The 14423-nt window shown below is 42.1% G+C and overlaps 1 protein-coding gene across 10 annotated transcripts in view; it reads right to left on the reverse strand.

Moving 5' to 3' along the window:
* R3HDM1 (R3H domain containing 1) overlaps window positions 1-14423 on the reverse strand; it is a 261433-nt gene that overhangs the window by 17784 nt on the left and 229226 nt on the right. For all 10 annotated transcript variants that reach the window (XM_089683588.1, XM_089683587.1, XM_089683590.1 and 7 more), the window contains 3 exons: window positions 9020-9177; window positions 1786-1937; window positions 303-403 (listed from right to left, as the gene is read on the reverse strand). In XM_089683588.1, the coding sequence (XP_089539714.1) occupies window positions 303-403; window positions 1786-1937; window positions 9020-9177 (411 nt within the window). The remainder of the gene's footprint in view (window positions 1-302; window positions 404-1785; window positions 1938-9019; window positions 9178-14423) is intronic.

A 14423-nucleotide genomic window follows, 5' to 3' on the forward strand; every position in this document is an offset into this window, starting at 1 on the left:
CGTAAAATTGACAGCGCTATACAAGTACCTGAAATAAATAAATAAATGATGCGGCTGTGTGGCCGGAGTCCCATGCGGCCATGCTGTTTTCAAATTGTGAAAGCAAATGCGTAGGGGGTGGATCACAAGGATGGGGTGGGTCCAGCGGTGGATGCACAGCATGTTACACCCTAAATACAGTAGTAGCAAGTTGAGAAAGGTAAACTTATCCTTTAAACCTGGTTTATGGATTTCTGAGTGTCCACAAAGATCCGTGGACAAAATGCTCACACACAGCAATAATCACACATCTCTTCATGTACCTGCACACGGAGGACCCTGCAGTGCTTGAGAACATGGAGAGGTTGCTCTAGGGAACTGCATCTGGTCAGACCCTGGAGGGTGCATATATCCTACCGAGGAGCTGAAAATATAAAGATTGACATGCATTATTATACAACAAAAGGGAAACCATCCCACAACTTTCATATTATCAGAGCAAATTGTAAGATCTGAACACACAACCACCTCCAAAATGTCATGCAACCACTGGACTACAGACAAGTAAAGGTTTTGTGGAATATCAAGCATACACAGTGTGAGTTTATTTTTTTTTTTCTTTCAAAAATATTGTTATACAGGATTTATTTAGCGCCAATAGTTTGCACAGCGCTAGCAGAAGGAAGCGCAAAACAGAAAAAAAGATCAAATATAAGTATGAAACAAAATGGTCAGTCTGCACGTTGTGTTAAAGGGAATGAGTCCAGCAAACATGGCATGAAACATTTGGTGAACATTTGCATCGATGTCCTGTAATCAACTGTATGCTGTAAAGTATCTTCCACATAGAACAAATATTGTCATGTTTTATATGACAAACCAAAGATGCCAATAATATTAAAAAGACATAGTTCACCTTTACCAAAAATAACAAAAAAAACAAAAACAAACACTGCCTATACAGGTAAGGGATGCCTGTACATAAAAACAAACTAGGCAGCTTGACCCCTGGAAGACTGACCCCACCTTCCTGACTAGGTAGAGCTACGTCCTGTTGGTTCCCTTACAATCAGTGGGTGCCAGCGGACATCCATTGGCCGGCACCCGCTGACTGGCTTCAGCTGTGACAAATCACAGCAGAAGCAGTGCGCCGGCAGAATGTGTGTGTGCGCCAGCAATGCGGAATACCAAAATCACACATATATACACACACACACACACACGATTTTGCACACAGCAGCCACCCTGCAGCAGTAAACCGGCAATGGGGCGGACAGCAATTGGTTAGTCAAAGTTGAGTAATGGCCTTGCTATAGATGTAGGCCATTCACATACGTTATGAAGCCTGACTGAAAAACTACAAGAGATTACATCTCCCCCCCATCCTTCGGTGCTGCTCTGTCACCAAGATACTCCTAGCTCTTACTGCTCACCTCCACCATCACAGAGTGAACTCTCAACACTGAGCTCAGAGCGACTGCACCAGGGAAAAGTTTTTGAAAAAGGAATCCGGGAAAGAGCTTACTCCTGTGATGATGGTGGTGAACAGTAAGAGCTAGGAATCTCTTTGCAGCATCCTAGAACAAGGTAGGATGAGATGCCATTTATAAGTTTTTCGACCAGGCTTCGGGAGGTACATTAATGGCCTACAATTATAGCAAGCATTATTCAACTTTGGTCAAAGCTGCATCATCTGTTTTTATCTACAGATAGTCTTTACCTACATAGGTAGTTTTTGGCAAAGGTGAACTGTGCCTTTAAGTTTTGTGCTGTGTCTTATTTCCCACACCCTCAGATCACATTTACCTCAAGTTATTTTGTTGCCCTGGTGAAATGACGCTGTAATAGACCGGCATCCCTGCGGTCGGTAAGGGCCCCTGGTTGGACTGGTTAGGGATGAGCACCTGTTGGTGATATGGCTGTTGGGATACAGACTGGGAGCCTTGCCGGACTGGAACCTGAAGAAAAAAAACAAAAAACAGTCATCCACAATGGTCAAGACAGAGGCCTACATAATTGCAACCAGAAGGTATCATTCCCAGCTGCGGGTTTTTGTTTTGTCTAATAAATGAAGGGAAATATCAGTTTGGAGGAAATCCAAGTGGTGTCCTAATCATTCAGTTTTAAAAAAGAAACCTAAAAAATACCACAGTCAGGGCAGTGGGTAAGGGTAAAACTAACAATTTCCATGGTTCCAACGGCCTATTAGCATGTACACCTTTTGGTACTCATTACTATAACAAAGCCAATACCTTGCCACAAATTTTAGGTTTTTTTCTAAAGCAAAGCTGCAGATGTACAAAGTCACACACAGCATTGTTTAACCACTTGCCGTCCGCCTGCTGTTTATAAACGGCAGGGCGGCGGCACTCCAGGGGCGGGTTGCCGTTCATAAACGGCACCCGCCTTTTCTAGCTGTGCGCGCTCCCTGGGAGCGCGCAGCACCGCGATCCGGTGCCCGTTGTGTCCTCCAGACACAGTGAAACACCGATCGTCGGGCAGGACCTCTGTACGAGGTCCCGATCATGTGATCACTGATTGGCCAATTAGTGATCACATGCAAAGTAGTAAGCAAGATGTCACTTGTGACATCATTGCTTACTACGTGTGAAATCTGTGAAAGATCACAGAGGTCACATGGTACAAGGCTATTCACAACAGCCTTGTACCATGTGACAAGCTGTGACCAATCACAGCTCACTCAATATTTCTCAATGGCTGCAAGAATGCAGACAGAGAGAAAGAGAAAGAGAAATTATTGCTTTTACATTCTATATGGGTGTAAAAGCAATCACTGTAAAAAAAAAAAAAAAAAAATCTTCATCACCCCCCACAAGTAGTACAGTGTCACCATGGTGACACTGTACTGCTAGGGTGACAGTATGTAAAAGAAAAAAAAAATCAGAATAGAAAAAATAAAATAGAAATGTAAAAAAAAGGTTTAAAAATTATATTTAGTAAAAAAAAAAATTAAGCCAAATTAGTTTATAACCAAAAATTATAACAGAATACATTTTGGTCAAGATTTATGATGAAAGATTATTTATTTGCAAAATTTTATAAGAAAAACACTTTTCAAAATTTTTGGACTTTTTAATTTACATAGCAAAAAAAATAAAAATCCCAGCAGTGAATAAATAGCACCAAAATAAAGCTTTATCGGTCTCAAAAAAATGGTAAAAAATTCATATGGGTACAGTGTTGCATGACCACGCAATTGTCATTCAAAGTGTGATCGTGCTAAAAGCTGAAAATTGCCTTGGACAGAAAGGGGGTAAAAGTGTCCGGACAGGAAGTGGTTAAATGATAAATTCACCTTTTAGACAAAAATAATAAATGCACTTTTTTGGCAGGTAAAAAAAAAGTACAATTATTTTTGTCTGCAGGAGCCTGAAAAGCATTGCACCAGTGATCAACTCTTGCCTTATGTACAGGTCTCAGACAAACATTGTAAAAACCCACATTGAACCCTATGGGTCATAATGGAAAAGGGAATCTGAGAATTAAAGCGGACCTTTATTTGAATTGTGAATAAAGGCACCTTTAAAAATATTATGAAACGCAGATTAAAAAAAAAAAAGACAGACATTCACCCTTCACTGTCGGTTGAATGTCTTTGGTGTATTTGCTTTCATTGCTCTTAAACTTGAGGTCATCTTTAGTAAGAAGAGATGATTATCTCTCCCTTCACTTCCCGGATTTCATGCCACCCCTTCCCTGACATGTACATGTCATCTGGGGGGAAAAAATGCATCACCCCTCGCCGCTTCCCAAGACTTTGCAAAATCTTTTACGATTACAGAAGAGATCTCCTTAGAAAACACTACTGACGTAGCCTTGTGACGTAGGGTGCAGCTGTGAGGCAACTGGAAGTGCAATTCATTTAGAGGTCAGTAGCCATATTAATCTTGGACTCAACAAATGTTTTCGAAGAGGTACAGTTGTGACCAAAATTATTCAACCCCCAATGCTGTAAAGGGGTTTAGGGACTATAGTGTACATTTGGAATTGTATTCAGAATCAAATCCTACAAGGACGTTGTAACTACCCAAATGCAACTAAAATGACATCAATTGTTTATGTAATACAGTAGTAAATGGTTCTTATGTGGTTTCTTCATTGCCACAATTATTCAACCCCTTAAAGACTACCACTCTGAAGAACAGAGGTTCATACAGGTGCTTTCCATCAGGTATTGAAAACACCTGTGGATGTCACCGAGCAGCAATCAAGCATAATAAGCACCAATTAGGCAGCTTTAAAATGACTGTGATACTCAGCTCCTTCTAGACATTTACTGGTGTGGTTACAAACATGGTGAAGGCAAGAGAATGGTCCAGGAAGACAAGAGAAGAGGTGATTTCTCTTCACAGGAAGGGCAATGGCTATAAGAAGATTGCAAAGATGTTAAACATACCAAGAGACACCTTAGGAAGCATCATTCGCAAATTCAAGGCAAAGGGCACTGTTGAAACGCTACCTGGTCGTGGCAGAAAGAAGATGCTGACTTCGACTGCTGTGCGCTACCTGAAGCGTAGAGTGGAGAGAAGTCCCCGTGTGACTGCTGAGGAACTGAGAAAAGATTTGTCAGATGTGGGTACAGAAGTTTCAGCCCAGACAATAAGACGCACACTGCGTAATGAAGGCCTCCGTGCCAGAACTCCCAGGCGTACCCCCTTGCTGTCTCCAAAGAATAAGAAGAGTCGACTGCAGTATGCCAAAAGCCATGTGGACAAACCACAAAAGTTGTGGGATAGTGTTCTGTGGACTGATGAAACAAAATTAGAACTGTTTGGGCCCATGGATCAACGCTATGTTTGGAGGAGGAAGAACAAGGCCTATGATGAAAAGAACACCTTGCCTACTGTGAAGCATGGTGGAGGGTCAATCATGCTTTGGGGCTGTTTTGCTTCTGCAGGTACAGGGAAGCTTCAGCGTGTGCAAGGTACCATGAATTCTCTTCAGTACCAGGAGATATTGGATGGAAACGTGATGCAGTCCGTCACACACCTGAGGCTTGGGAGACGTTGGACCTTTCAACAGGACAATGATCCCAAGCATACCTCCAAGTCCACTAGAGCATGGTTGCAGAGGAAAGGCTGGAACATTTTGGAGTGGCCATCGCAGTCACCAGACTTAAATCCGATTGAGAACCTCTGGTGGGACTTAAAGAAAGCAGTTGCAGTGCGCAAGCCTAAGAATGTGACTGAACTGGAGGCCTTTGCCCATGAAGAATGGGCGAAGATACCCGTAGATCGCTGCAAGACACTTGTGTCAAGCTATGCTTCACGTTTAAAAGCTGTTATAACTGTAAAAGGATGCTGTACTAAGTACTAAGATTGAATGTCACTTGGGGGTTGAATAAAACTGATAATGCTGTGAGCACAGAAAAGACATTTGTGGTTATTTCATTATAACTGTTATGTTATATTTGTCTGACCTACAAGTGCCTCTTTAATGTAAATGTAAGCAAGATGACTGAATGATCAAAAGCAATGTCAAACTGGCCAAAACACTCAATTTCAGTGGGGGTTGAATAATTTTGGTCACAACTGTATACAGAGGTGCATGCACCATGTATTTTTGCTGTTGTGGGAGAAATATTCGCTTTAAGTCTCACTAAGGGCCTAAGCCCTGTAATTGGTGAAACGCATTACAGGTATGGCCTCAGATGGGAGGTCTGCAGTGCGTGTTTGCAAACTAAAGTTAACTGAACTTTCAAGACATCCCTTTTTCCTTGAGTGTAGTGTGAAGTGAAGCAGGTTCCTTGGCTTTGGCACCCGGCGAAATTGAAAGACCAAGGAATATACAGTGCATCCAGAAAGTATTCACAGCGCTTAACTTTTGCCACATTTTGTTATGTTACAGTGTTATTCCAAAATGGATTAAACTCAGTTTTTTCCTCAATTATTTCTACAAACAATACCCCATAATGACATGAAAGAAGTTCATTTTGAAATCTTTGCAATTTATTAAAAATATAGACAAAACCCCATGTACAGGTGAAACTAAAAAAATTAGAATATCGTGCAAAAGTTCATTTTTCAGTAATGCAACTTAAAAGGTGAAACTAATATATGAGACTCATTGCACGCAAAGCAAGATAGTTCAAGCCGTGATTTGTCATAATTGTGATGATTATGGCTTACAGCTCATGAAAACCCCAAATCCACAATCTCAGAAAATGAGAATATTGTGAAAAGGTGGAATATTCTCGGCTCAAAGTGTCCCACTCTAATCAGCTAATTAAGCCATAACACCTGCAAAGGGTTCCTGAACCTTTAAATGGTCTCTCAGTCTGGTTCAGTAGGAATCACAATCATGGAAAAGACTGCTGACCTGGTAGTTGTGCAGAAAACCATCATTGACACCCTCCATAAGGAGGGAAAGCCTCAAAAGGTAATTGCAAAAGAAGTTGGATGTTCCCAAAGTGCTGTATCAAAGCACATTAATAGAAAGTTATGTGAAAGGGAAAAGTGTGGAAGAAAAAGGTGCACAAGCAGCAGGGATGACCGCAGCCTGGAGAGGATTGTCAGGAAAAGGCCATTCAAAAGTGTTGGGGACTTTCACAAGGAGTGGACTGAGGCTGGAGTCAGTGCATCAAGAGCCCCCACACACAGACAGATCCTGGACATGGGCTTCAAATGTCGTATTCCTCTTGTCAAGCCGCTCCTGAACAAACAACGTCAGAAGCGTCTTACCTGGGCTAAAGAAAAACAGACCTGGTCTGTTGCTCAGTGGTCCAAAGTCCTCTTTTCTGATGAGAGCAACTTTTGCACCTCATTTGGAAACCAAGGACCCAGAGTATGGAGGAAGAATGGAGAGGCACAGACTGTAAGATGCTTGAAGTCCAGTGCGAAGTTTCCACAGTCTGTGTTGATTTGGAGAGCCATGTCATCTGTTGGTGTTGGTCCACTGTGATTCATTAAGTCCAGGGTCAACACAGCTGTCTACCAGGAGATTTTGGAGCACTTCATGCTTCCTTCCACAGACTAGCTTTATGGGGATGCTGACTTCATTTTCCAGCAGGACTTGGCACCTGCCTACACTGCCAAAAGCACCAAAACCTGGTTCAATGACCATGGGATTACTGTGCTTGATTGGCCAGCAAACTCACCTGACCTGAACCCCATAGAGAATCTATGGGGCATTGCCAAGAGAAAGATGAGAGACATGAGACCGAACAATGCAGAAGAGCTGAAGGCAGCTATTGAAGTATCCTGGTCTTCCATAACACCTCAGCAGTGCCACGGGCCGATAGCTTCCATGCCACACCACATTGAGGCAGTAATTGCTGCAAAAGGGGCCCAAACCAAGTACTGAGTACATATGCATGCTTATACTTTTCAGAGTTCAGATATTGTTCTATGCACAATTCTTGTTTTATTGATTGCATGTAATATTCTCATTTTCTGAGATTGTGGATTTTGGGTTTTCATGAGCTATAAGCCATAATCACCACAATTATGACAAGCTATCTTGCTTTGCATGTAATGAGTCTCATATATTAGTTTCACCTTTTTAGTTGCATTACTGAAATAAATGAACTTTTGCACGATATTCTAATTTTTCGGATTTCACCTGTACATAAGTATTTAGCACCAATTACAGCCTCAAGTCGTTTTGAGCATGATGCTACAAGCTTGGCACACCTATTTTTGGGCAATTTCTCCCATTATTCTTTGCAGTACCTCTCAAGCGCCATCAAGTTGGATGGGGAGCATCGGTGCACAGCCATTTTCAGATCTCTACATAGACGTTCAACCGGGTTCAAGTGTTGGCTCTGGCTAGACCACTCCAGGACATTCACAGAGTTGACCAGTAGCCACTCCTTTGCTATGTGGGCTGTGTGCTTAGGGTCGTTGTCCTGTTGAAAGATGAACCATCACTCCAGTCTAAAGGTCCAGAGTGCTCTAGAACAGGTTTTCATCAAGGATTTCTCTGTACATTGCTACATTCATATTTCCTTCGATCCTGACTAGTCTCCCAGTTCCTGCCACTGAAAAACATACCCACAGTATGATGCTGCCAGCACCATGCTTCACTGTAGGGATGGTATTGGCCAGCTGGTGAGCGGTGCCTGGTTTCCTCCAGACATGACGCTCGGCATTCAGGCCACAGTGTTCAATCTTTGTTTCATCAGATCAAAGAGTTTAGTTTCTCATGGTCTGAGAGTCCCTCAGGTGCCTTTTGCAAAACTCAAGGCAGGCTGCCATTTGCCTTTTACTGAGGATTGGCTTCTGTCTGGCTACTCTACCATGCAGCCCTGATTGGTGGAGTGCTGCAGAAATGGTTGTTCTTCTGAAAGGTTCTCCACTCTCCACAGAGAAATGCTGTAGCTCTTTCAGAGTGACCATCAGGTGCTTGGTTACCTCCCTAGCTAAGGCCCTTCTCCCTCGATCGATCATTTTGGCCAGGCAACCTGCTCTAAGAAGATTCCTGGTGGTTCCAAACTTCTTCCATTTACGGATGAGACCACTTTGCTCACTGGGACCTTCAATGCTGCAGAAAGTTTACTGTACCCTTCCCCAGATCGGTGCTTTGATACAATCCTGTCTCAGAGGCCAATTCCTTGGACTTCATGGCTTGGTTTGTGCTCTGACATGCACTGTTACCTGTGGGACCTTCTATAGACAGGTTTACGCCTAATCATGTCCAATCAACTGAATTTCCCACAGGTGGACTTCAATCAAGTTGTGGAAACATCTCAAGGATGATCAATGGGAACAGGATGCACCAGAGCTCAATTTTGAGTGTCATGGCAAAGGCTGGGAATACTTATGTACATGTGATTTTTTGTTTTTTATTTTGAATAAATTGCAAAGATTTCAAAACAAGCTTTACACGTCATTATGGAATGTTGGATTAAATGCATTTTTTTCTCAGCATTTTACAATTTTGGAATAAGGCTGTAACATAACAAAATGTGGCAAAAGTTAAGCGCTGTGACTACTTTCTGGATGCACTGTATATTGTGGCGTTTTGGAGCAGTGGTGCATGCAGAGGATTGCCTAATTGCTAAAAACCTAGTTCATAATACCTGGTAAGAGGGCACTGAGGAGTACTGCACCATCACACCCTGAATAGGATTGGCTAGACTGCCAGGCTGGCCACTAACCAAGGTCTGATTCTGAGGCTGCTGGATATTCACCATACCCTGGTAGTTTGGTTGCTGGCTGGGCATTACCGTCGTATAACCTGAAAGAGAAGATGGAGGAATACACCTAAGAGATCATTACATACAGCGAAGACCACTCTATATTACGACTCAATATTTAGGAATCAGTAGCAGTAAGTGACCCTGACGCACACTGGGCATCATACTAGAGCACAGATAAGAACCTGATCAGGTACAATGGGCATAACGCAGACATTTTTCTAGGCAGGACACAATGCCACTCATGTGCCAATGATGCAACCAATCTTTACTAAAATGATAAAATTGAAGAATATGTAAACCCAACATTTCATAGTCCCGATATGTGCCTACTGTACCATGTACGTGTATGAAAAATTCTCCTGTTCTCTATGCATTGCTTCCTTTGTGTGAAATCCCTGGTGTTCCTGTCAGTTCCACTGCTTTCCTATTAAAAACTCTGACCACACTAGGCACGAGAGCACAGCATGGTCAGTTCTCTAGCTGTGCTGGGAACTCAGCCTGCTCTCCTCCAATGCTTAGACTTGTCCTGACACCCCCCCCCCCCCTCCCCAAAAGCCTTTCTCTGGGAAGATCAGTTTGCTGCTGTTTTTGAGCTCTCTATACAGATGAGAACAGAGGGAATGTGAATACGGAGTATTCAAACAAACAAAAAGTCTGACATGCATACAAAAGATCAATTTCAACATTGAAGGCTGAAAGATCAACTTTTTTTTTCTTTAGCCACCCCCTAGTCAGTATTCTCCTTGACCCAGCAGTGAGAGAGCAGTGGGAGGCAGGGACTATAAAGACATTTGTGTTGTGCAGAAGAGGGGAAGAGGGTTCACTTAAATTTAATTCTCAGTCTGCACATTCAACAAGACAAAGTGCACCCTGCTGCGTTTCAATAAAGGCGCAGACATCAAGTGCTGCTCCCCCGCACAGCAGTAACATGGAAGGGGAGTCGAGATGAATCCTGCAAACCCAGCGCATGGTTTAATTTACATATGAAAAAAGAAACCTCAATAAAATGGAGGCTCTCCCCTTCACTGCCGGCTGCCAGGCACCATACATTTACTGTCACTGTAAAAAGCTTTTATCCTCATATCATTAGACATCAACTTAAATAGTGACATAATAGCTAAGCCACCCTTGGGCTGCAGTCTGCGCTAATCTTTGGAGGTGGCACAATTTAATCTGCATCGCCACACGCAAAAAAAGAATATAGTTTTATAAAACCCTTCCCAATGTGTACTTTAACACCAAGGTGGCCCGTCACAAAGCTGTCATAAAAAGGAAAATTCGACTTTTATCTGCCTCCAACCTGTCTTATGAAGTTTGAGCGATTCCGTTTACATCTACTTTTGTATCAGCTGTAGCATGTTAAAGCAGTATTAAACCCAAAAGCAAACATTATATTGCAGCTTACCAGTCCTTAGATGTAATGGCTGCATAAGTTTTCTTTCCTTCACTTTCACCTGGTGGATCCTGCCAGTATGTCTGTTTTTCAACAGAACAAGCTGTTCTGCAGAAGTCACAGTTATAGACTTGAGACCAACCATTTGCTACTAACAAGGATGCATACAAAAGTTCAGCTTTTATTTATGTAAAACCTTTATCTCAAAAAAAAAAAAAAAAAAAAAAAAGTTTGCTGTAACTGCTTTTAAGGTGTTAGCTGGAGTTCAGCTACAATTTGTAAATCTACTAGTACATCTAACTCTCCTCTCCCCCCAGATTACCAATGCTGCTGTCCAAAGGTGCCCCTTGTGCTCTTTTATCCAGAGTGGGGGTGCTCTAATACAGGAAGTGTGTTACTGGCTAGATCACCAGGTGAAAACAGAAGGAAAAAGCCTACGAAAGAAAATGAATGCAGCCACCACATCTAAATGATTGGTAAGCTGTAATATATTAAATTTTTGGTTTTGGTATTAATAGTACTTTAATGTCATCTCAAAAGTAGCTTCAATATGGTAAAATCTTCAGACTTTTATTAAAATACCTGATAATCCTGCCAAGATTCTTGTACAGGCACTTCCCGCTATATTTATTTATTTCAGGTACTTATATAGCGCCATCAATTTACGCAGCGCTTTACATATATATTGTACATTCACATCAGTCCCTAACCCTCAAGGGGCGTACAATCTAAGGTCCCTAACTCACATTCATACACACACTAGGGCAGATTTAGACAGGATCCAATTAACCTACCAGCATGTCTTTGGAGTGTGGGAGGACACCGGAGTACCCGGAGGAAACCCACGCAGGCACAGGGAGAACATGCAAACTCTAGGCAGGTGGTTGGGATTCAAACCGACAATCCTAGTACTGCCAGGCGGAAGTGCTAACCATTTAGCCACTGTGCTGCCCTGCTATAGGGTGAAAACTAGCTGTGAAGTTGCATTGTCACCCTATCACAAGCTACCCTAATGGGGACATGAGATCATACTGACACACATAGTACAGGCACCATCTACTGTTGTCACTATCAGTAAGCAGGTCTAAAGCATGGTGTGCAGCCAAATCTAGGGAAAGTGCATGTAGACAGGAAGTGGCTAAAGGAGGCCGGAGAGGATCAGTAGCACCAAGACGCAAAAAAAGAAGAAAAAAAAGGGCTAAAAGTATTTTATAAAATAAACACATGGAAATTGTTTATGAAACAATGGGATTTAACAAACTACATTTATTCTTCAGGGTTACATCTACTTAATTGTTGGAAGAAATGTATGTTTTATGTTTCTACTTGGAGTCTCTCCCTAACAGCATGGCTTTCATAGAAGACCAAAATACATTAGGCAGTCGCTGGCTGTTTAATGTAAATCTGATCAATGCAATTGAGTTATTACAAGTGCCAGTGACTTTTTGTGCCATTTTAGGATAAAGCACTTCATCAGTAACATTTTACCGAACATTTTCAATTCACAGTTTTGTAGTTAGAAGTACGTAACATCTTTTAATGAAAAGTTCACCCTGGTTCACCCACAATGCGGCTTTGGAATCGTGCTACTTCAGATGTTAAGGCAAATTGCAAGAAAAAAAAAAAAAACAGTGAAGGAACCTTTTCAAAGTTGGTGCAAATCAGAAATCGCACAGATTTGAACAGCCGGCAATAGGGTGCAACTTGTCATGCAACATTTATCTGTCAAGTCGCACCACTGTGAACCAGGGCTAAAGGTGTAACACTTTTGCTTTCAAGCTTAACTCCAGGCAAATAGCTAAAACAGACAGATGGAAATACATAGAACAAACAACTTTACCTGTCAAATGATATTTGTTTATCCAGTCCTGAGATTGGCACAGCTCATCACACCCCTGTCTGGCAGAACAGAAAACCTATAATTTTCTCTGCTGCAGTGTTATTGAACCTGTGCCCAGGTAATGCACACTTATTATTAGTATTTACATACTCTGATGAAGCAGTAGAAGCACGTTAAAAACAAGACCTTATCTATCTCTACATCTAAAAGCATGGTGAAGAAATTCATTTTCAAAGTTCACACACAAGCGGCATCCTATCTTTTTTCTAATGAGAGCAGATCTAATGGGAACACACAGCATGAGATTCTAAGGCACTAGAACTGAATTAAACCTGACTTTAGAGTCTTTGCTATGCTGTGTTGAGAATGAATACCTTCACATTAAAAGAAACTAGAGAGTTTGGTTTACTGCTTTTTAATATGTAAATAGTTTAAGATCCATAGTCTGGGCCAAGGATCACTTTAAGTAATATTTACAAGTCTTGTCCCTGCCCCAGCCAGTAAGGCAAGCCATAGATCAATTTTTTTTCCCTTCCATCATAGGTGGAAGGAAAGAAGATCGCTTGATTCCCCCATCAACACTGAATGTGTTGATGGGGGAATGCCTCCTGCAGCACTATTGTTTTCTGATGGTAGGGGAGCTTTCCAGGCCAGCAGAACACAGATTACTACTAGCAGTTATAGCCATGGGCAGTAATCGAATGCTAAAAAATCCGATGGGCTGGTTGTACCCAAGTTGGTCGATCAATCGACTTGAGTACAGTCAGCCTGCCTATAGATGGATCTAATATCGACCGGTTACAGATTAGATCCATCTGTGGCCAGCTTAAGATGAAAAGCAGCACACTGGTTAACACGATCACTCTCCACTTAGAATGTCACTTTGTGCTGGTTTTCCCTTTACCACTCTGTTGTATAGGGGACTGTTAGAAGCCGATACCAGGTCAAAATTCAGGTACTTGCCTTTACAAATACATACATAGCTGCATCAATTTGTGTTTTAGATTTGCCTGGAGTCCAGCTTTAAAGTCTTAACACATGTGCAAGTTATCTCTGAACAGCCTCTTCCATTGTTCACTTGACAGTATGCTATTTTACTGCGTGCTATAATTGCACTTAATAGGTTAGTGTTCCTTTCTATAGAGAATTTGTCCCAGAGTCTTAACCTCATCAGGAAAATGATCTGTATGGAGTTGTATATTCTCACTGTGACAGTGAAGGATCCCTCTAAATCAGGGGTGGCCAACCTGCGGCTCTCCAGCTGCTGCAGGACTACAAGTTCCATCATGCCTCTGCAAGTCAGTAACTTCCCATCTTTGCAATGCTTCATGGGAAATGTAGTTCCACAACAGCTGGAGAGCCACAGGTTAGCCACCCCTGCTCTAAATGACTAAAAACCTGTTATCTGACCAAACAGTTCATTGTGTGGGTACTTTGCCATGCTTTTGCCCTACCACAGTCAAGGTTACCTTAAAGACAGGGACAGAAGTGAATAGTGCTGTGTGCTCTGAGTAAAACGTAACCAAGGGGAACACAGGGAATTCATAGATCTAGACCAGGGGTATCCAAATGTTCCAAAAAAAAAAAAGGGTTAGTTTACTAGCCTTCAGACTTTAAGGAGAGTCAGACTGTGGGTATTGGGAGTAGAAAATGCCCCAATGTCGGTGAGAGTAAACATAGCCATATCATTGGTTTTAGTGGGAGGAATAGTGCCCCATCATTGGTTTTAGTGGGAGAAATAGTGCTCCATCATTGGTGTCAGTAGGCGTAAACATAGCCATATCATTGGTTTTAGTGGGAGGAATAGTGCCCCATCATTGGTTTTAGTGGGAGAAATAGTGCTCCATCATTGGTGTCAGTAGGAGTAAACATAGCCATATCATTGGTTTTAGTGGGAGGAATAGTGCCCCATCATTGGTTTTAGTGGGAGAAATAGTGCTCCATCATTGCTGTCAGTAGGAGGAACAGTTCCTCATCTTTGGTGTCAGTGTGAGGAATAGTACCCCATCATTGGTGTCAGTGGGAGGAATAGTACCCCATCATTGGTGTCA

The sequence above is a fragment of the Staurois parvus genome, unplaced genomic scaffold, assembly GCF_062004578.1.
Source record: "Staurois parvus isolate SC_StPar_1 unplaced genomic scaffold, SC_StPar_1.0 ptg000315l, whole genome shotgun sequence".
NCBI lineage: Eukaryota > Metazoa > Chordata > Amphibia > Anura > Ranidae > Staurois > Staurois parvus.